At 33.4% G+C, this 23,697-nt stretch overlaps 1 protein-coding gene across 1 annotated transcript in view; it reads right to left on the bottom strand.

The window, feature by feature from the left end:
• Positions 1-14,453: 14,453 nt before the first annotated feature.
• Positions 14,454-23,697, bottom strand: part of LOC129003221 (ral GTPase-activating protein subunit beta) — a 124,624-nt gene continuing 115,380 nt past the window's right edge. The window contains exons 55-59 of the mRNA XM_054431513.1: positions 19,241-19,402; positions 18,333-18,512; positions 17,375-17,507; positions 16,682-16,798; positions 14,454-15,323 (exon numbers count right to left, since the gene is read on the bottom strand). Coding sequence (XP_054287488.1) covers positions 15,209-15,323; positions 16,682-16,798; positions 17,375-17,507; positions 18,333-18,512; positions 19,241-19,402 — 707 coding nt within the window. The 3' untranslated portion in view covers positions 14,454-15,208. The remainder of the gene's footprint in view (positions 15,324-16,681; positions 16,799-17,374; positions 17,508-18,332; positions 18,513-19,240; positions 19,403-23,697) is intronic.

Genomic DNA, 23,697 nt, shown 5'->3' with positions numbered 1-23,697 from the left:
TGTGGGACAAAAATGTATGGCAAATGAAGTATTTCCTATTATTGCTAAGCAAATCTTCAAATTGTTTTACTTACAAGAATAGGTTCAAATTATGTCTCTTAACATTTTCCGAGAATAATTCAATTGTTCCACTTTAGCAAAGTCTGCCATGTTGTGAAATGGCCGACAAACTATTAAATAGTGCAAGTTTCCACTTAAAAATAATGTTTTCCCAATTCATTCCATCTGGAAATGTTCAATTAACTTTCTCGTTTGAAGGTTACCTACAAAAAATATCGTATTGATAGCTAATTATGCTTTTTTACTAGTGCAAAATCCAATTTTTACGTACATTGAACATTGAAAATGAAAAACTGGCATATGTTTTACTAGCAGAGTACATTTTTCGTACGGGGTTGGCATATAAGTATAAAATGCTTATTGCAGTTTTACTCAAGCTTTGCGTTTGCAATGGGAAAAGAACGCCGTTTTATAAAATTTGGATAGTTAAATTTACTGTGTTGTATAGTAAATCGTCATAACAAATAAGAAAGTTAAAAAGCAAAACTTTAATCACTTTTACGCAGTTACTATTAATAACGATAAATTAATGTTAGTCATCATTTTGTTGAAATACACAAAATAATATACAATCGAATTTACATATGTATGATCACGCCTGGCTTTTTATTACTCGTAATCGTGCTCATCTTTATAGAGATATTTATATCTTAGGTATCTTTATATTTAAGAGTCGTTGTTTTCTATTAAAAACGGTTTAAATATCCATGGCCAGAGCAGTAGCCACTTCTGGTGGAGCATTTTAGTAAATTTCTCGCACATTTGCATCTTCTTTTATCACAACCTTTGTCACATATAAATGAAACCAAACATAGTTTCTGTTGTGCAGGAGGCTTTTCTTTCGTGAGAGGTTTTAGATGTCCGTTGATAACCCTCCATCCCCATTTTAGTGGATCAAACAGTATATTTTTCCATTCCTGAATTTGGGTATGTGCTCGGGAGGAGTGTTGCCTGGCTGCTTCTGAAGGTTGTGGAAGAGACTCTAACCTGAAATGCTGATTTAATTTACCAGTTGCACTTCCTCTTAAGTAAATCCTGTATCAGAGATTAAATATCTAAATTATCTGTGTGTTTTGCTTCTTTTAATAGTCTCATAAATGATTCCACAGCATTATATACGTCTAGAGGGATAGCAGAGGCATTGTTAAAATCAGAAATATCTTCTTAAAGTGCCACGTCTTTATCATTTTATCAAAAGCATGTATTTTGTCTTTACCATGTATGACCGATGTTGTATCACATCATATCATGAATGCAGCCTTGGAAGAAGTGCTATAAGCTCCCACCTCTTGACATCATTGTGAAAGGGGAGGCAAGGATGGCAGCCTACAGAAGAAAGTGGCTACGTTCATCTGTGGCCAATGGGTATTCCACAGACATTTGCCCAATATAAGAATTTAAATTGAACCCCTTGTGTAGAAAACTTGGTGAGGAGGAGACAGCCATCCACGTGATATGTATGTGCCCAGCCCTACAGGGTCTGCGTGTGAGATTTCTTGGCCTATCGACCAGAGGTTAAAGGGAAGAGCAAGTAACCATAGTCAAAAGAATCTCATGGTTCACAATTAAAGGACCTGGGATTTGACAGAGAATGAGGACATGTGAATGAGGGTGAAAAATAAGCTGTTTCAGCTGCGATGCAATCTCATGGTCTACTTATAAGCCTGGCCCTCTGTATTGTAAATAAATGGCATGAATCATAAGTAAATATTTTATATTTCCTTTAGCTTATTGTAGCTGCCTGATACAAAACACTTGTAGGATGGTTGCCCTTATTAAGTATCATCTTGTAGGTATTGTAGTCCGACAGGACAAGTCAATTAAGAGTACCAATAGGTCAGTGTCGTTTCAAACTATAACTGACGTGTTTCCAAGGCGAGCATCAATTACACAGTTGGTTAGAGAGTATCATTGAATAAGCATGAAATCAACAATTAAACACATTATTCCAGTTTCTTTTAGATTATTAGTTACCAAGTCTTTTAAGCCTAGTTTTGTTTTTTCTGTTTCCAGGAAGTCACCTTTGGTAAAACTGTATATGTACCTCCCTCAACAATTACCTCTGCAGAAGAACCTCTACGATCACACTAACGAATTGAAAACCTAATCGAACACGTCATAAAGTCACAATGATTGTTTACACCACAATCGGTACCTCGGGCCATTACTCTCAAATCATCACAAGTTGTTTGTTTTGAAAACGGAAAACAATCATCAGTGACATAAATGATGAATTTTCCAAATTATTAATAATTCGGTTGGTCTTTTTCAATTTTCATCAATAATCAATCACAAGTTGTTTTAGTGTAAGGAAAGTCGGATATGTTAACTCATATACCTTTTTTAAATAATCGAATAGTAATAAGTTAATAAGATATGTGAGTAATAATTAATCCGGTAAAAACTAGTCCGAATTTGAATAAAACCAACAGTTCACCGATGCCATACTTCGGGCTAAGAAGGTCGATCTTGATCGGCCTTAGTTTTCGGAGGAAATAAGAGGGAAATCGCTAGTGGCATAGTTAAAAAGGCCTAGACCTAAGTAATGTGCTTAATAGCTCTAGGCTAGTGTCCAAGGAGATGAGGTTTTTTGCCGGTAGTCCGGGGACATTGAGCCCGCGTTAGTCCGGCACTACTGAGAGGCCATTGAGCATCTTAGTGTGTGTAAATGCATTTTTACCTCATCCCAACGAAGAAAATGTTCTTTAAATGAAAGATTGGCTACAGCTGGTCTGTTCAGATGGAATGTAAATCTCAACACCCAAAAGTGAATTATAAAGCTGATTTTTAAAGTTGTTTTGTAGGTCATAAAGCCATTTTATCATAAAGTCATTTTAATTAGTGCTTGAATATATAGAAACAGAAGAAGTCCATGTGTTCACTTTTTGTGAATAAATTAATTAATTTAGAAATTTTCATTTTCATTTTCATTTTTATTTTCCACGGCAATGCCATTTACAAATTATATTGCAAATTATATTAGTTGTTATGAACAGTTGACAATTTAATTGTTAGTACAGCAACAGCTGGCGCCATCACATCAGCTGATACACGTGTCCGGTGGGTGTGGTGTAACACTTAGAGGAGGGACTTATGAAATACTCCTATCTGGTTGGAGGAATATCTTGCATTACTCACGATTACCAGAGTTGTGTTCTACACCTGGTCATTTATCACTAAACATGAAATTTATTATCACTAAATAAACAGTTTGACGTTTCAGCTAACGTTTTACTGTTTGTTTTTCAATTACTATCCAATTTGTTACCAAGTTCTCTTGCTTCACACCGTTCATCCCATAACATTCCATTGGAAATGTTAAAAACCTGTTGGGAAAGGTTCAATACAACTTAAAACATTCAACAATCATGTGTTCCCTGACGCAAAATATCTTTACAATTGACAAATTCCAATACTGAAGTAAGCTTTATTATACAGCTGTGTTAGTAAATCTTCTTCATAAGATATACATTGGGATTTTGATAGAATGTGGGGCAACGCCTATTTACTGGTTTTACTAACTGGTGAAAGGGGGTGTCTACACAAAAATACTTAATTTTGACACATCGTCTGTAAAAACCTGTCCATTATTAACGGAGGAGTAGCGTTTCGTAACAATCGCCTTTAAGTATTATGTATGTGGATATATAAGGATAGAATTATATTATATTATATTATTATTATTGTTACTTGTAGTTTTCACAAAAGTTCATGGGTACTTTGGGGGATTTTCACCATCCATTTTCTAAGGTAGTAGACTTTGTAAAAGTGGAAAAATTTAATTATTCTCGGAAAACGTTAAGAGACATAATTTGAAACTATTCATGTAAGTATAAATAATTTGAAGACATTGCTTAGCAATAACAGAAAATACTTAATTTGCTATACATTTTGGTTCCACAGGTGCGTTACATGAGAGTGTACTTTGACAATCACCATGTACGTCAATATAGCTCAAACGTTGTTTTATTATATATGGAAATGAAGGGGAATTTAAAGCCCTACATGTTTGCTAAAAGGTAAAATCTGCATTTCCTTAATGATTATGGCGAACCCCCCAAAATAGTGAAAACATGTCTAAATCTTTTAACATAATTTAAAATTTAATTTGTTTTTTCACTATTACAATCATATTACTATTATATATTTTATGTTTTAATTTAGGTGTTCACGTAATAGGGCTGCTGATATATTAAATATTTAAGTAAATAAGTGCAACTGAGCACCCTGAATATTATATTTTATAAAAAGAAGTGACATATTTCGGACATTATTAGTCCATTTTCAAACTTCAAAATACATTTAACACTTAACCGTTCGTATTTTTAATCAGTCAATATAACCTCTCAAAACAACATCTAACTTGTTTTAAACTTTTCTTATCCTGTACAGACAAACAGCTGTTTAGTATAAAATGATCCAATCATTTCCTCTATTACGATTGTGTTATCGCGCATTATAATATCGTTATATTGAACTATTGACAATAATGCAACAATAAGCTACAATCAATACTTTTGATACATCCAATTGCTTACAACACAATTGCAAAATTTACACAATTATTGCAACAGCCGAATTTTACTCCCTAAGGACTAATACACCCGCCACAGCAAACCTGCAGACTAAGCGAAATTCCATTTGCCTGATTGGATTTACACTAAAATGTCTCCTTAAAAGTATCACATTTATTCCCTATTTAAATAGAATCAGATTTACACATACTTAGGTTTGCTGCAACAGGGAGGGTAAAAGTGTTTTTTTATGTAAAATGTTAATAGTTAGTAAGAAATAAAAACATTTTCCAAATTTGGGTAAAATAAGACAAGCAAACTACAACAGTTTACTTATTCTCCATAAGAATAACATGGGAATTTTAAATTTACAATTTTTTTTAATTTTCTCCGTAACCATTAGTCGCATTATAACGCTTCAATAGACTAAATTATTTGTTTTTTAAGCTCTACAAAATAGTTTGGAAAGAAATTGCAAAATTTTATGTCTTTTGGGTCAAAAATGGGAAAAACCCATTTTTACCCCATAAAAGCCCCCATAAACCCCCGATCTCATGGTCCGATCATGCTGGTTCGCGAACTCGTTCGAATAAACGTAGGTTTACACGTTTGTACCAAATTTCATCAAAATCGGATCATTTTTGCTCGAGTTATCGTGCTAACGGACACATATATATATACTAGCAGAGTACCCGTCCTTCGTACGGGGTTGGAATATAAGTATAAAATGCTTATTGCAGTTATACTCAAGCTTTGCGATTGCAATGGGTGGAGGACACAGTTTGATAAAATTTGCTTTTTTAAATTTACAGTATTCTATAGTATTACACATCTACCATAGCCATAATGTTCTACCATTTTACCTAAACAATAGAGAAAAATAAATTATCAATTCGCAAAATATCACAAATTATTCATGAAATGAAAAACATATACATAACTGTAAACAATCCTACTTTGACAGGTCTCATTGCGAATCACAGTTTTTTGTTGCTGGTTAGTTCAAATTAGCTGTTTTCATAAATGCAAAAAAATATAGTGCTGCACCCTGTTGGTAAATCTTATAACTTTTTAATGCTTTTCCATATCATAGAACCAACTTTTTTAGTTGAAACAGCTGACTAAATTCTTTAATTCCCTTTAAATATGAATACTCATAAGGTTAACATGGGGAATCACAGAGCCACTGGGGCGGAGCCCGAAAGGATTTTTGAGATAAGAATATGCCTATATGTTAATCGGGAATGTAAGCTATCATCATGCCAAATTTCAGCCCAATCCGTCCAGTGGTTTATGCGTGATTGAACTTCAAACAAACAAACAAACAAACACACAAACTTTCACATTTATAATATTAGTAAGATATATATGAATTTGAACGGATGGTGTTTTTGGCCTCTAGGGACCTCAAAACGAAAAAAAAATCGGTCCCGGGTCCAGGTCTTACCATGAGTACTACGGTAATAGCTTATTCCCTATACGGGAAATTCGCTAAAAGGCATTTTACTCTCTAGGGAGTAAAATAGAAACTCTATACCCGCAACACATGTATTAAAATCTGCTGTTTTTGCTGCAGTATGACGAAATAATTATTCACTAACAGAAACAAAGCTCAAAGCGCTCCCTGGTGACAGTATTTGTACAGCTGATGAATCCTTTTGATTCTCTTGTAATATGATTAGTTCCTTCAGTTCTCACAATCACATTTAGCGCTACTGTCGAAAACTTTATTTGGCAATCATATTGCTATTCAAACCGAATTTGAATACTATTTTGCTTTTCAAATACTGACTCCTAAAATTTAGAAATTCGATGAAATAGTGAAAATTCAGACACGTTTCTGAAACAAATAAATTTCAACAACTAGGTCTATTAAATAAAGTCTATAAATTTCTACAAGTGGTTTGAATACCTGCATTATTGGTGCTCCTATTGGTTGCTGTGGCAACTATTTTTGGTTTGCTTTGGAGATTGGAGTCTTCATCAGGCATTACAAGGATTGGATCACTGTTTCTTCTGAAGGTCTTCATATTCCACATACATTTAACAAACACACACATTTAGTACATGTTTACGATGAAATATACAGTAAATGGTTTGTTGGCATTGTAGCGTTATGATGATGTGTCATATTCCAATTTTACTTTGCACTTCGTTTATGCTGTTCACTTATCATGAATTGTCCAATACTATCTTAACTCGATACACTTCACATACCGTACAAATCTTGTGGTGTGTCGGCATGATGTGGAAGTTGAAAGAGTATACAAACTTGAAAACATGTTTTTAGAACTAATTGTTTGAAATATATATTAATTGTATTAAGTCTAAGAGATTTCAGTGCATAAATGGTCTAGTAATTAAAATCAAACATCTAGGCACCTTCAAGGGACACTTTGTATTTTTTTATATAGTCTGGCAAAAAGTTTTACACAAGGTTAAATAGTGTGTAAACTGTTTAAACCGTCGCTTAACACAAATATAGTAATTTTATTCGTAACCGAGTGACGAATTAATCCATCCTCGGAGTCCCGCAAATCACTGATGTGTTTCAATCAATTCCATTCGCATAACGGATTAGGTAAATTAATGTCATTGGACCTCATTTTTCCTCTTTATAATTCAATATTCAATAGTTGCATTTATTTTTCCTAACAATTCCCACCAACTGCAACATACATACTACAATTGTACTTTGATTAGCCTAGGCCAAACTGTTTTTTTTATATTCAGGCCTACACTTTAGTAGAAGAAGAAGAAGAAAGAAGAAGAAACAAGTGTTTATTGAAATAAAACAATAGGTACAGTGTTTTTTACTTTAACACAAAGAACAATGGTCAAAGACCGTCTGTTTTGTGGTTGACATACTGATTTTACAATAATTTAAAACACTTTAAAAGAGTCCTCGAATCACACAGTACAATAATAAACTGATTTCCACTCATTTAAACTAAAACTGCTGCTTTAAATTATAAATCAGCTGTTCCATAAATCAGCTGTTTAATAGAAAACTATACATTGTTGTTATTTTACCCCTATTTATTGTTTACAACAAGTAGTTTCTAGCAGTAGGCTAATGTTGTTATTTTTCTCTAATGTTTTTTAAAATACGTTTCTAGAAGTGAAAAAGATGAGTACCTTTTTTTAGCTACCCAGTATAATACAAAATTAGTTTGATTAATTATTGACTTTGGATGCTGCAAGACTTCTTATCCCATATTATATCTCATATTATCCCATATTATGTAAAATCTGAGCATGTTTTGGAATGTTTTTGATGTCCTATGATTGGTTCATGAAAAACTTCAACGTTGAATAAAAGTTTCTTATTATTGGGTAAATTTTACATGTTCTATCATTTTGCTTAAAATATAAGAGTACAGGTAGATACAGAATTTTTTTAAATGATAGGAAATAAAATTATAAGTATTTAACACAGGTATAATATACCGAATAAAAACATGATGTTAAACCTGGCTCTAGGTGATCATAATGTAGGTAAATGAATCTACGAGGGAGTATACAATCGATGGGTTAACCTACAACATACATTATTTACCAAAAAATTATGCACAAACATGTCAATTAAAGATAGTTTTAAAAATATAAAAATATTTTCATTTTTGTCCGTTTATGAACAAATCATGTAGACCAATCTCTATTTGTTATTTTACAACAAATGATTTTTGTTCAAATGTTGATTTAAAACCACCCCGGGGTTTGATGGTAGTTCATCCGTATATGTTTTACAAGGAAAACAGTCAGACCAGCAAATAGTTAATTTCAATTTTATGTGCATTGAATAAAAATAGCACATCGGTTATTTAACTTTATAATTAAAGGTTTCAGTTAGGTTAGGTATATCTATTTTATTGGAACTAACTTTCCTTGAACACAAATTATTAATATAAATAGTTCAGAACCGAAGAAGTTGGAAGAAATGTATTGTAAATATATACAATTCTAAGAGTACAAATAAAAAATGTTTTAGGGAAGATTAAGACCCAAAAACAGGATCATGTTTATTTACTCCTACAATTTAAAGCCCATTTTTATTAGTTTTCCCATTAGGAAGAACTATAAATTGAATTATTTATTTTAGAGTACGGTACCTTGTTTTGTAGCCTCTGTTTTTGCAAAAACAAAGGCTACGAAACAACGTACCGTAACTTAAATAATTCAACTTCAAGCCTGACTATGAAACAATAAGAATAATTAGGGTTTTCTTCAATCGAAGATAACATTAAGTATATGGTTCTTATAAACCTTATCTCTTATGGTGAAAAATTACTACTTTCCAAAGAATTAAACCAATCGTTGTCATAAATGTTCACTTGTTTAGTAAAAATAACAGAGTTTTCTACATCGAGGGAACGTAATCATTACCGGTACTCTAAATTTAGTTCCTTGAATTATTTTTTTGAATGTATTGTGATGAAGATAAATGGAACAAGTAAATAAACAAGGTTTTATAACCTGTAAAGCAAATTTGTATTTTTACGTTTTTGTACTCCAAACCATGTACTTGCTCATTTTGATATTTTATAGTCGTTAACAGCACACTTTTAACGTAACATTCATGTATTACTTAGTACTTGGTTGACTATACCAATGCTATTTATTAATTGAGTAATTAAAACTATCACACTTGCTTTGTTGTACCGGTAAGGTTTTAAAAATGTCAAAAAAATTTTAAGTTGTATTTAACATTGTATAACGATACTAACTGTCCTAGAAAGTATGTTTTCAAGGATATACATTTTACAAATGTTTTATTTTCAACGTGGAAATGAAGATTTAAATAGAAAGGTGGTGTAAACACAAGTTTATTCCAGTGTGACTTGGTGACTTTTAACTTCATTTTCCCACCAGTAAACTCTAGCTTCCACAGTGTTTTGTGACTTCCTTTCTCTCCAGGGTCGTGCTAAACTTGACTGTTTGTTTTTGCTTTTTTTTTCGGATTCTCGTTTATCTTTATTTAAACTTAGTGTGAAAAAATGTTTAATTTAATGCCCTTTTCTACAGTGAAATTGATTTTAAATGTCATTAAAATATGTTTTATCAGTAAATTATTTAATGGTGGTGTTAGTGTAGACTAGATTAATAAAAAATTGTCAAGAGGTCCATTTGCTGATAGAAATCTGAGTGGTCTTAAACCTTACTTAAGATTGATCAAATATTTGGTCGATTTGAAGTTTGGACTGCTTTCCCTTGAACGTGTATATTGATTATATTAAAAAAATTACTTTGAGACAAGCGAAAAAAAGAGATTTGGTAACCTAGTCGAAACTATTTTTGAGTAAAAATTATCGTGTGATTCATTATACGAGTAACTAGGACACATTATTCATTCACAAGGATTAAAGATCAAATATTCTTCCAGTTTTGTGGGTCAACATAACAAAATAAAAAAATCATAACAAAGTTTTACTAATTGCAAAAAAATACATGGTATAAAAAAGGTTTCTATAACTAAAACAATTTGTTTATGATTCCAATAATTTAATTTAATACTAAAAACGATTGCATTAAAAAAATTAATTTTTATGTCATAACTTCACAGTTTTATTGTACAAGCCTACTTCAGTTTGCCAATTCTCAAGGAATGTTCCATAAAATTAATATAAACAAATAAAATCATATTTTTTTTTCAAACAAACAACCTATGTAACTATGAATCTTTTAACCGTACATTTATAGCATTTGGTATTAACCAAGAATAATGTTGAATTGTCAAAGAATTTAGAGACACCTATTTTAAATTATATAAAAAACTGTTGCTTCTTTTGAGCGATCTAGTGCAGGACAGGAAATTACAGACGTTGTCACATAGTAAAACTACTTTACGATAATGTGACTTTACACAGAGTATATTCAACCCTGTATTGTACTCGGGGTTGCTTGAATAATAGACTACCACTTCCGCTGTGCTAGAGGAAGAATTTTACTTATTCAGACCAAAAAACTGTCTTTCCTTGTCCTTTCAACACCAAAACTGATCATAGTGATAAGGAAAACCAAATGTTTGAGCAGAAACTATAACAATAGGGATTGTTTTTGACGAATTAGGTTATTACTATACAAAAAACTCGATATGTTGAACTAAGGGTTAACAAATACCTAATTTACTTGCAATGCACTAACTGTTGTTAGTGCGATATGTATATACTAGAGGTTGCCTCGTGGTCGAAAACTCGATCAAAAATATGTATTGTGCAAACTTCTCTATTTTCATCCCATGCTGTGAATAAAACATGTTATTGTAATTTCATCCATTTGTTTTGTTTTTCTGTTTATATCTATTCTATCTTATTACTTATTTAATACGCAAGCAGATTTTTTTTGACAATTACTCCTCCGAAACTACTGAACCAATTGACATGTTTTTGGTGTCATTGGAAAGAGCGTAACGTGAAATTGTGCAGGAAACTTTTTTTATAGGGAAATAATTAGAGAGTGAGGCCCTAAGGCCCTTTAAAGTTTCATATTTCTCCATAAGATTAACATGGGAAACAAAAATTGTTATGAAACTCCAGCTGTTGTCAGAAATCAAAAGTGAGAAGAAGAGCATATGTTAATTGTAACAGTAAATAAGTTTGCTAATTAAACAGTTTGCTAAAAATATTTGCTGACTTGGTTGAAATTCGTTTTAAAATAACGCCTGTAATACTTATAAATTGCTCGAATTCGAGCAACAGGGACACTAGTACTTATTTAATACGCAAGCAGGATTTTTGTGACAATTACTCCTCCGAAACTACTGAACCAATTGACATGTTTTTGGTGTCATTGGAAAGAGAGTAACGTGAAGTTGTGCAGGAAACTTTCTTTTTGGGGAAATAATTAGAGAGTGAGCCCTGGGGGCCCTTTGAAGTTTCGTATTTCTCCATAAGATTAACATGGGAAACAAATATTGTTATGAAACTACAGCTGTCAGAAATGCTGTTCTTCTATTTGATTTAATTTGTTTACAAGGAGAATTGTTTCTTGGTACCATGTGGTCAATGAATTATACTTTTGCATATATTTTAAATGCTATATACTATACAAAATGATAGTACCGTAATTAAGAGATCTTAATTTAAATAATCAATAAGCAGGATTGAGCTTTTGCCTATATGTTTCCTGGTAAGTGTGTTGTAACTGTTTCTCATAGTATATAAATATTATAGTATCTTAAAGTAAAACTGAATTATTATTTTCTGCATTCTCACCCCGTAGCGAAGCACGGGCAGAGCAACTAGTTTTGTCTCAATGCAAGATTTTCCCTGTAATGCACACAAGCTGAGAAAAAATATTTTCAAAGTAACATGCTCGCCTCTTAATATATAGGATACATATTTTTGTTGAAGAGACAAAATCTGCAAAAGTTTGGTAATATTTCTTTGCAATCATCATAAATATGCTAATTTTATCACTACCTATAATAAAACATTATGTATTGTGTGTCAAACAAAGATCGTGAACTCTATTGTGAATGCCTGTCTCTACTTAGCTTTTAATAAAATCAACAAAAGACTATTATTTAGCCTTATTTACGTCATACGCTTGATGAAAATATTAAATTTCTTCAAACCATTCCTTCTATAACAAAAGACCCTACTTCCTTTGTTGACATTTCATTGAAAACCCATAAACTATAAGGAATCGTTTTGGCCATAAATAAATATTGGTATGAATTTAAGGGAAATAATGTATTGTATAGAATTTTTTATCTTTTCCTTGGTTACTAGTAAAAGTAGGTAACTACCGGTAACCGAATTGAAAGACAAAACACATATTAAACACACTTCTTAATAGAAATACGTCTTCCTTATAATATCAGTTTTAGACCAGATAAAGTTGTTTCAAGTGTCTAAACGACAATGTGTGTATTTTGTTTTTTGACCACTTCACTTGCCATCCAACAATGCTAGTTCCGTTATACTGTATAGACTGAATCTCTATCATTTTCTTTTTCATATTATGCTCTCAATTCATCTTTTGAACATATTTTGGCAATTTTCTCTCCCCAAAGTTCATTCTTTATTAGACCCATGTTTTTAATCCCTGAAAATTCTGTAACTAAACCCAAATTTTCTTCATAAAGATTTGTTTATTAAATGGATCAAGACTTAAGCCTATATCATGTGAATATAAGTAAACCAAATGAGTATTTCATTAGATCTCAGTATAATGAAGGTAACCTACCAAAATCAGTTTATTTGAAACTAAATTTTTCTAGCCCTAGAACAACACAATTATATTTTAGCAACCCTGAAAGTAAATTTTACCAACCCAAGTACTACGACTAAAACAGTTTTTTACAAACCCTAGCTTAACTGAAGCTATATTTTACCAACCGAAGTGCAACTGAAACTATATTTTACCAAACCGAGTTGACTGAAAGTATATTTTATTAGACTTGGTTGTTGAAGTAAGGAAAGGCGAGGCAGTTTTTTGCCTCAATAAATGAAACAAGTCCCCTGAAGCGAGGAAGTCTGTATTATTCAGAATACTCAGAGTTCAATATAAGCAGACTGGTATCAATCCAGCCACAAGCTTTTCTTATAGTTGTTCAAAATATAAATGTACCTTATTGAATTCAAACCTTGAAGAATGTAGGCTAATATTTAATAGAGATATAAAATTTATAAAAGTAAACTGTAAGGAATTAAAAAATATATTAAAAATGAATGTTCAGATTAATATATCAAAAGCTTGTCTCAGCATATGTGTTTTATGTTTAATTTATTTGTTAATTTTTCATGAATTTTAAAAATCAATAGTATATTTCATTATTCATTATTTAGGGTGTAAAAAGACTCTTTTTGACCAGATCTCAAGTTTCACGACCGAGGTCAAGTTTAAGTCGGGAAATGAGCGAGGGTTGAAGATAATTTTTGCCTGTGTGATGAACTATATATTTTGTCCTATTGCTACATTATTTCACAAATAAGGTCATAAAACGAAAATACTTTTCATGTAAAGATAAACTCTCAAAACGGTTTCCAGCTTGTTTGAAATTTTGCTAATGCAAACTAGCAGCTGTTTAGTACTGGTAAGTGATTTAATAATTTTGTCTATTACGAGTGTGGCACTGTAGATTATACTATCGATAGGTCAAACTATTTAAAAGAATGCAACAATAAGCTTCAACCGATTAAATCATTCAATACATTATTTTGATACGTGTGATTGCTTACAATCAATGTTTACAACAGATGACTTTTACTCCTAGGGACTAAAAAGACTTTATACTCCCTTAGGGAGTAAAGGAGCTACTTTAGATCCGTAAAGCATTTATTTAAAAATTGCTTTTTGCTGTAGTATGACAAAAATTTGTTTTTTATCCTTACAAATAATTCATAAATCTGTATGATGTGGAATCCACTGTAAATCTATTCTAAACATTTATCAAATAAACCAACAATTTTAATTGTAATGGTACAAAACATGTATTTAATTTCAGGTAATTAGATGAAGAAATAACTCTTATTCAGGTTCAATATAGCTTTTATTTACACATAGTGTTAGAAAAATGAAAAATTAAATTATATATCTTCAATCTAAAGTGCAAAAAAATATATCCATTCACTCACTTTTAATATAAATTAACTAAAGTTTATTTACATTTTGAGATCTTTACATAAGTACATTTATTTTATACAAGTAATAAAGCTAAACACATTTTACCTTTCTTTACTAGAAGATAACCTATATGTAACTATAAATATTAGAATAAGCATTATATGCTACACAATGTAAAAATTGTCAAGAGCAATAAATAAATAAAAAAAAGATAAAATTTACCATCAGTACAGTATTATTAGTATTCAACATTTAAAATGTCTACTTAACATAAATGACAATTGACAATCTAAAGGTTACTTAATAATTTACTAAAAAACTTGTTTATTTTACAGTGCCAATTTATATGTATTATATACTGAACTCATACTGTATATTTAGGTTTACATTAATTAAGTAAGATCATGATGAAACATAAAAAAAGAGCAAAAGAGTTCTATGAATTAAATGGGGGAGATTTAGAACATTATGAAGCTACATACTTGGAAAAACTGGACAAAATGTTGTTGAAAACTAATTTTCTAACTCAACAAAGAAAAGAAATATCATAAACATAACAAAATCATTACATAACAAAGGGGTGGATAATGGCGCCAATTTATATACAAGTTTTCAGTTGTTGTTAAAGGTGTTACAGATTTCAACCAGCCTTTTTTAAGTTTGACAATAGTTTACTTTAAACTACTTTAAATGGTTAAGGTACCATATTTGTTACCTAACACTTTTTATTTACTTTCATTCTGTTCACTTCTCTTTCATTTTGTATTCTTAGTTACATGAACTCATAGCTTGCCCTCAAGTTTCGAATTCTCTGCAAACTTGAGTCAGAAGTCCTCCTTTAAATTGTTTGATAGTCTCTAGAAGAAGAAATCTAAAAGAATGTTTAAGTACTTAGATTACTGAAAACTATTGTAGTCACGGTACGGTATAGAGTGCTTCTTGCAAGTTCACAGAGGTGCTTTTGTAAGTTCCCAACATGGCCGAAGCCCTTAGCTGGAGTATACGAGCCGATGTTACCATCAGCGTTTGGAGTAGCCAGTCTTGCGTCTCCAGGAGCTTGGAGGTCAGGGAGCTCCTGTCAGTAGGTACGTCAACAGTTCTGGCTGACTCATGTCACAGCGGTACTTGGACACCAACTCTTGTACCTTCATCCGTCTTCTAACATGGGGAGGTTGGTAGCTGTAAAAAATGTTTTCACACCATCAATATTCACTGTAGGCTTGAACTAAAAATAAATTCAATTGTTAAATCAAGTACAAAACACTAGACTGACAAAAACTTGGAGAATTGAGGATGATAGAGAACTGAGGAGTCTGTTTCAAGCATCAGACTTAAGAGGTGGACTCACTAAGCCTATAACTGGAGGTAGCACTGAATGAGAGAAATGTGAGACGTACTACCATTTGTACAAGGGGATAAAGTAACTTTATACATTTGAACTATGGGATTTTGTGATTGTTCATACATAAAGCCATGAGCCAATAAGCTGATTACCGTAATTGGTGCTAACCTAAAAAAAAAATACAGCGTCTGCATTTTCTAGCCAAGTTGTCTTGTCAGTGCTACTTCCAGTTGTATTTCTAGCTCAGTGGGTAGGTGAAATGAAAATAATATTATATTAGTATTATATTATATTAATATTAGTATTATATTAGTATTAATATATTAGTATTATATTAATATTAATATTATATAATATTATATTATATATCATATTATGATCAAATTAATATTAATGGAAACTATATTAAACTTTTTAGGAACACCAATGAAAAGGTTAATTAAGCTAACCTCTTCTCGACCCAACCACAAGTTGCTCTAATTACTAAAAATGTTACTCAGGGCTTTATTGTTTGACGATAATTAATTGGTAAGATTTATGTTTTGCAATTAGTATTTGTATTTTTGTTTTTATTGGAGTTCAAATACAATAAAGAATTGTTCCATCCAATTCAGTTAGGGTTGAAAGATGAAACTGAAATAGGAGAATTTGAGAACCGACGAAGAAGATGCAGGAGATTGGAGGAAGTAGTTGCAGTGAGTTGATGAGGCCTAATCCCTTCTTTGGTTCAAATGTCCTTAGGAGTAGTATATATTTTTGAGTTATTGTTGAATTGAAAGTTATCTTTCTTTGCAAAGCAATTTCCCCTGTGAGATATTTGTGACTTTATAAGATGTATTTCAACGTTATTGGATTGTAAGTGAGAAAGTAGGCTAGACAAAAGAGTCAACAACTATAGACCTTCTCTGATTACTTAAAAAATTATTATTACCACATGGTGTTTTGATAGATAGAAGAATATTTTGATTTTCAAGCCTAAGAGTTCTGCTTAGCTAAAATACTCAAGTTTTTAACTTACAGCTGAATAATGGCTTCTTACCATCCAGGTTATGGCATTGTCACAAAGCTAATACAGTAGCATCGATTATAATAATCATTGGCGATTAACTGGTTTTTAACCACAAGCTTCCATGTTAAGAGTTCTGTACTCTTAACTAATGGATGAATATAAATATTCTCTATCTTAAAACGTTACCTGTCATTATCCAGGCGTCGTCTGCGACAGATGTTCAGAGCAGTCTGTCTCACCAGAGAGCCAACGACTCTCCTACTAATAACCATACCATCCACCAGCGGAGTAGCCATGTTCATTCTGTCAACAATTTAACTTTCTTATTCAACATAACACACACACAGAAGAGAACAAGTTATGCTAATATGATGGTACAATTCACCTTGATATTTAATCCAACTTAGTGACCAGTTAAATAATCTACGTGTTTTCTGGAGAAGTAAGATACAGAAGAAGCATTTAACGGTCCACTTAGGTTGTATCTAGCACCAGTCATCGCTTGTGTCTAGTGCAAATAATATTGGTCTCCCTCCCCCCCCCTCACCATCAAGTATTACAGCTGCCATGCTGTAGGGAAGAGCCCGTGGGCTATAACTGCTGTTTAAACAATAGCTGTTCCGGCTCTTCCTTGCTCGGTACTAGTATATTTCCACCCCACCATTCCATTGCTAAAATTGCACGGTTATTCCATAAGCATTTCCTCTGTATCTTACTTCTCTGTAATGTTTCACAGTTTTTTTAGAAAAAGACACGCTTTACACATTGGATGGGTTGCCTCAAGTACCACTCAATGGGTCTGTAACTTTGGGCTTGTGACATTGCTAATGTTATCAACAATTCAACGGGAACACAGGACTAGATATTTGTTTGACTGACCTGCCAGTAGGTCCCTGCAACTTGACTCTGAGCAGGCCACTGTTGAGAGCGTGCAAGAAAATGACAAAACAGTCCTGAGCCTTGGACACGGACTGAGTCTCCAGGCCTGTGGTGGTGTGTGCCTGCAACTCGCCTGTAACATGACAAATTAGTGAGCTCTTGTACACTGACTTCAAACTTGACATCATGTGAAGGTTTTGATTATTGACATTTATATGTACACCTTGTTTGTAAATTCACCACAATCTGCGAGACATCCGATTTCACCGCTCTTGAAGGAGAAGATGGTGTTGCCTTTGCGATCAAGTGAGACAGTAAGTGCCGGGATCGTGGTTTACAGTCATGACATAGGACAGTGCAATAAAGAATACAAATTTGATGTTCATTGTGACCATTTGCAAGAATCTTCATACAAGATTAAAAAAAATTCCCTAGGTGCCAGGAGAGAAAAATTCTTTTCTGTTCCTCCCTTTTTGAATAATGTAACGGAAATAACGCTTCATGTCCTGTCCTGAACTAAAAGTACAACACGTCCATCTATTATTTTATCTTAAAGATGGTTTGTTTTGTATGTTTATGTTACTGTTGTGCATTGCATTGATTCTACAAATTTGTGTGACAATAAAATAAATTTAAACATTAAATTTAAAATAAAATGCAGATTTAGTTAGGTATTCTGTTTTTTGTCCTAGGAAGCTAGGCACTGGCCCATTTTCACATTACTTCAGGCTAGATCTAGCTAGCGGTTGTGGCGTTATCACTTGGATGGATTTCATTGCTGATTTAGCAGCATTTGAACCCAGGACTTCAGGGACCGAAGTCCTGCACTCTGCCACTAGACCAGTCAGTTTTTTAAAGATATTTAGTAATAAATTTAAAGTTTTATGTTTATAAACGTACTTCAAATACTTTAAATAGATTAGTAGGTTTTTTATTTACGAGACACTCCTGTACTCACTGGCAGGGAAGTGTAGATGGTCCTCATAGCTCTCCAGCCACACCAGCATGACACACGTGGGAGGATGTCTTCTGACATGGCTCTGGTGCGACTTATGACTCGTAGTCTCCAGGTCCAGACTCATGGCTCGCGGCTTGTCCTGTGACTCACACGGCGCACTCATGCTGCGCTCGTACCACACTGTCACACAGAGGAACACTTTGTCTCATGATACAAATCGATGTAAAAAATTAACACACAAGTCAACAATGATTATTATTATCAATTGAGATGGGGACACACCCTAGGTGTGTATTTGAACCCAAACATGAGTGAAGGATGAGTGTAGAATGGTGTGAGATGATCTGTGTAGCTTTGTTACTGACTAAGATAAGCTGTTTCACAAGCCATAAGCATTTATTTAGCACAATGGTCAGGAACAGCAGGGTCCAGTTTTGTACCATCAAAAAGCTACAGACTTTCTCAGGATCGATCCGGCGACCTTTTGATTGATAGGCGAGCACTATAATCACTCAGCTACTTCCAATGATTATATACTTAATTTTACACGAAACATATGCAGTATTAATCTTATGGGTGATTGTCATGCTATTGCAATTGCTAGAAAAATCATGCTTATGGTCAGTTGGGTTAAGTCAACTGTCCTAACACCCTATTGAAAGTGGAAATTACATTTAGAATCTTTAGAACATACTAAAAGGAGATTTAGTTTTCATTTATTTTAACACCTCCCTTCATAGACTCTAGCCCAGAATCATTTACTAACTTCTTTCGGCTTGGCCTAGAGGGACATCTTGACCAATTCCCAGGACCTGAGAGGCCAAAGTCAACAATCTACCATGTCAGCTCACTCCTCATCTTAAATAATTTTACTATTACTTCAAAAACACTTAGTACCCAGTACATACCTGGGTCATGCTGGTATTGTTGAAAGTGTTTACTTCTCCTAGTCAAGGTCGGCACTACAAAAGCTATCTCGGAGCTGACATCTGACCAGTAGAGCACGTGAGAGTCTCCGTTAAACAAACTACCCCCGTGACCAGTGATGGAGTCAGGAGCAGGACCATCCACTGAAACAACAAAAATTTGATAAGATTCTGACACAGAATGTTATTAAAATACATGGGCTCTTAAGTATCGTAATAGTAATAACTAAATTTTACGAATTAGGTTTTGGAAGGAATACCAGTATATTTTAATTAGGGATGTGTTGAATCTCGATACCATCGGTTCTTTGGAATTGATATCAGTGTTGAGAATATTTGTCAATAGTTGAAGCCGACACTACTAATTCTCAACAGTAGATAGGATAATTGACATTGGTGAGTCGGTGGCTCAGTCGGTAGCGTCTCGGACTTCTGGCCCAAGGCAGAAGTGTTGTGGGTTCGGATCCTGGTCACTGCCACTAACTTTTATCAGTACAGTTCACCTTTGTACTGTACCGGCTCACCCCTTGCTTTGCTGGATACGTTCCACGCACAGATCTGTAGTCTATGTGGACAGGCAAATGCAAGGTTAAAAGAGGCCGCCAACCTCTTAAAAAAAAAATTGAAAGAAGTTTGTAGCCATTAATTAATGCACAACATCTTATTTCCAACTTTAAACTATTAGAGACACAGTCTCATGTTCATAACAACAACGATGTTTTTGTTTACCTTCTGCTTTTCTCATAGAACATATTGCACAATAGACAATTCAATGTCAGACTACCAGCGAGCATCTTGCCAACAATAAATCAACGTATCATTTACGACATTACAATAGATTATACAGAAGTCAGACAACCAGTTATAGTCCTGTCGGCACTTGCTTAAACAGGCATCAATTTCCTTGTCTTCTTATTTAGTTTGGCGTATTAGTATGGAGATTTGTCTAAAATTGTATTTAAAACTTATTTTGAATTTTATATTTTATTCAATTCATTTTATTCATATTCAAACAATAAATCTCTGATACTTTAAGCTAAACCAACAAGTTTATTTTCAGAATGAGAATAGTTTGATCATGTTCTATAATAAAAAAAATACACTATCAGTACAAATTTTCAAAATTATATTTTTAAATCCTATTATTGTAGAATTCATAGTATATTGAACTATTTCAACCCATGTAGATGTGCATGAGACTCCCAAATTATTGTTTTTGAGACATCCCAAACTCTATTTCACCTCTTATAAGTCACTACTTAAACATACTTGCATAATAAGAGTTTAAAGTTTTTGAACTAGTCCCGTTTCTATGGAAATTTTAAGTTTGCACCAGGTTAGACCAAAATGTCAATTTTACGTGAATATGGTAAAACAGAAGGTGTTATACGATGAAACCAATATGTAAGTACGAAACTGTAGGGTATGCTATAGTTAGACATTAAATTTTGAATGTTCAGTTACTTTACACACTACTGTATTACATAGTCACTGTTTTTTCTTGCGATATATTAATAAAAAATTGTTTCAACCACAACTAGTTTTGACCATAGCCTTGGTTTGTAGTTTCAAATACTTCAATAAAGATCAAACCATTTTCTTTAGGTACCTAATAAATTTAGTCATCATATTCTACACTCTAAAGACTATTCAACTGATATAAGATTGGTAAATTGTAGGAGAGTAAGATGAATCAAATCCATTTAATTGGACCACCTCCTTTTCATGCATGTTCCTCTAATTCTGACTTATTTTCAAACAAACTGAAGACATTTGATGATCATACAAAGTTTTTCCTAAGCCTATCACTTCAACAATTTTGAAGGAAGCCAGGGTTTTTTTATATAAAAACACTAATGCTATGTATTACAGAACATTTTGCCACTCAGCACAGTGCAAGGAGCGCAGTGCTGTAGAGATGTGTGCTAAGTGTAACACCATAACTGATTGACACACAGACACGACGATAGCTGTTACACAAACCACCAGGACATTTTGCCTTGGAGGCTTCCTTAGATGCAGTTTGTAGAAGTCAAAGAGGAAACTGTTAAACAGGTATTGTAGGATAGTTATTATTTCTAGACTAGAGTATAGAGTTCAGTTTGAGTGTGACAAGTTTAATCCTTGCCGTATCTGCAAAAAGTTAAGGGTGCTGAGGTTTTAAAGTGGCTCCATCTGTACATCCTTTTATTTCTAAATACACGAGGTTAAGATTTACAATTTTCACTTAATATCCTCAAAATATGTACCTATATCTTAAAAACAATTTTAAAATGAACATGACATTTTTATTTGATCTGTAGTTCAAAACCTCTTTTTAACACTAATACCGAAACCCTGGTCTGACAGGCCCACAGGAATTTTCAAAAACGCATGTTGGCAACACTGTTTACTTGGTAGATTCCATTCCCCCAATACCTTCCCCCCTTTTCCTCCCCTACCTATTGATATATCGTTTGTTCATTTTGCATGGGTGCCGTGACCTTGACAGGTCGTCTGTTCATAACATGTCCGTCTCAGAAGCCCAGCGTTAGTGTATTTTAAAGCGGGGTCTCACAGACCGAGGGTTTCGGTTTGTGCGTTTCTAAGCAAAGTCCATTATTTTTCAAATGGGGTCTCACAGACCGGGGGTTTCGGTTAACGTCAGCCTATGTGGGGTTTCGGTATTAGTGTTAAATGTTGACGGATGCCATGCAATATTATATTTGTTTCACAGCAATAGATATTATTATTATAAAGAGAAGAAGAGTTACAACTTCCAACTTCCTTTAGGTTGTTGTTAGTTTTTGTGCCTCTAACTCTAGAAATCAAGGACTATTAGTTTATCCTTGAAAATGAACATCAACATTTGCAAATCCCTTGTTTGCCCAGGCTGGAGCTCAACGCTACCTGCGAGAGATCCGACACTTGCACGCACACTCTCAATGAAATGTCCTATAACTTGCATCCGTAAGTGTGTAAGGCCTGCATATGTGTGAGTAGTGTCGGCCCTTTGACTAACCGCACTCCCTGAGTACAGTTTAGCCTGTAATATTTATATCGTCTAGTTAATGTCTTCTAGTATCACTTATAGTCTTTTTGTGTACTTTCCTTCAAATTGGTGTTACCGTGGAAATACAATTTTATTTAATTGAAGTACTGTTGGAATTCCAGCTCTTGGATTATCAGTAACCTGACGAATAAGTGCTAATTGGCCACAACGAGATTGATTTCTGCCCCGAGTAAATTCAAGGGTCTTCGTACTATGTTACTGTGATAGGTGGCAGGAGAAACTAAAGAAAACCCAAGAGGACGACTTAGAGAGAGCCACAGGCAACAACATCAGATTGATGAAGGTGAAAGGCAAGGCAATGGGAGACAATAAGATACCAACAGCTGACTGCATCTTCTTCTCCTCTAGGCAACCCCTCACTGACTAGAGCTGTTTGCTTCATGAACTTCGATGGTATGTAACTGTCAGTACTGTACATGTAAGGTCTATTTCCCATTTTTGATTTTTATTAAATGAAATCAGTACAGATGGATCCAGTTTCTACGGGATGTTATCGCATTTCTTTAATATAAAGCACAGTTGTTACAATAAAAAAACCGTGAAACGTCTTTTTTACACAAGGTTCTGGCCTTTATTCACTACAGTAGACTCCCTCTTATCCGGACACCTTTTTACCGGACATCGGTTTAACCGGACTACACTTGGCAGAAATGACATCTCTTTAACCAGACAATTTTTATCAGCACATTGGTTTAACCGGACTAGACGGGCAGGAAGTGGGCGGTACTGAAACGACTGTTCTCGTGGAAAAGATTTGAGACCAGTGATCACGTGTCTAAATACAATGCTCTGCTAAATTTAAGTCGAATATCACAGTAAATGGTCAGTGTCAACGAGTTTTGGGGGACATCGGTTTAACTGAAAAACCCGTTATCCGGACTGGCCTCGGTCCCGAGGAGTCCGGATAAGAGGGAGTCTACTGTATGTGAAAGATCATTGTCAAAAGAGTGCAGTCACATTTGTCAATTTGTGGCAATTTAGTTTAATTTTCATATTAATAAATTGAAAACAAATATTAATAGACACTACAATTTTAAAGTTATTTGAATAGGTTCCCAGAGTATATTTCCTTACGAGAGTTGCTCATGGTGGTGATGAAAAATACACATTTACTGGTACAAATTACTGATTTCTGACAATAGATGGGATATCTAGTAAAACGTTACAAATTTGATCATTGGATAAACTCTTAAGAAACAAAACGACACAGTAAAATTGCATTTGATAATGTTTGCAAGAAGTTGTGTCAAAAAGTCTGACTTTAATCTGATATCTAAAATAGATAAAAACATTAAAAAATGCAATTGATTTAGAATGAAGAAAAACATACGGTAATGGAAATTTACATATTTAAAAACTAAAAATCAATTCACAAAAAATATCACCA

The sequence above is a fragment of the Macrosteles quadrilineatus genome, unplaced genomic scaffold (genome assembly GCF_028750875.1).
Source record: "Macrosteles quadrilineatus isolate MER2022 unplaced genomic scaffold, UCM_ALF_1.0 Scaffold_1__1_contigs__length_201487025, whole genome shotgun sequence".
Classification (NCBI taxonomy): domain Eukaryota; kingdom Metazoa; phylum Arthropoda; class Insecta; order Hemiptera; family Cicadellidae; genus Macrosteles; species Macrosteles quadrilineatus.
This window is presented reverse-complemented; position numbering and strand designations above follow the sequence as displayed.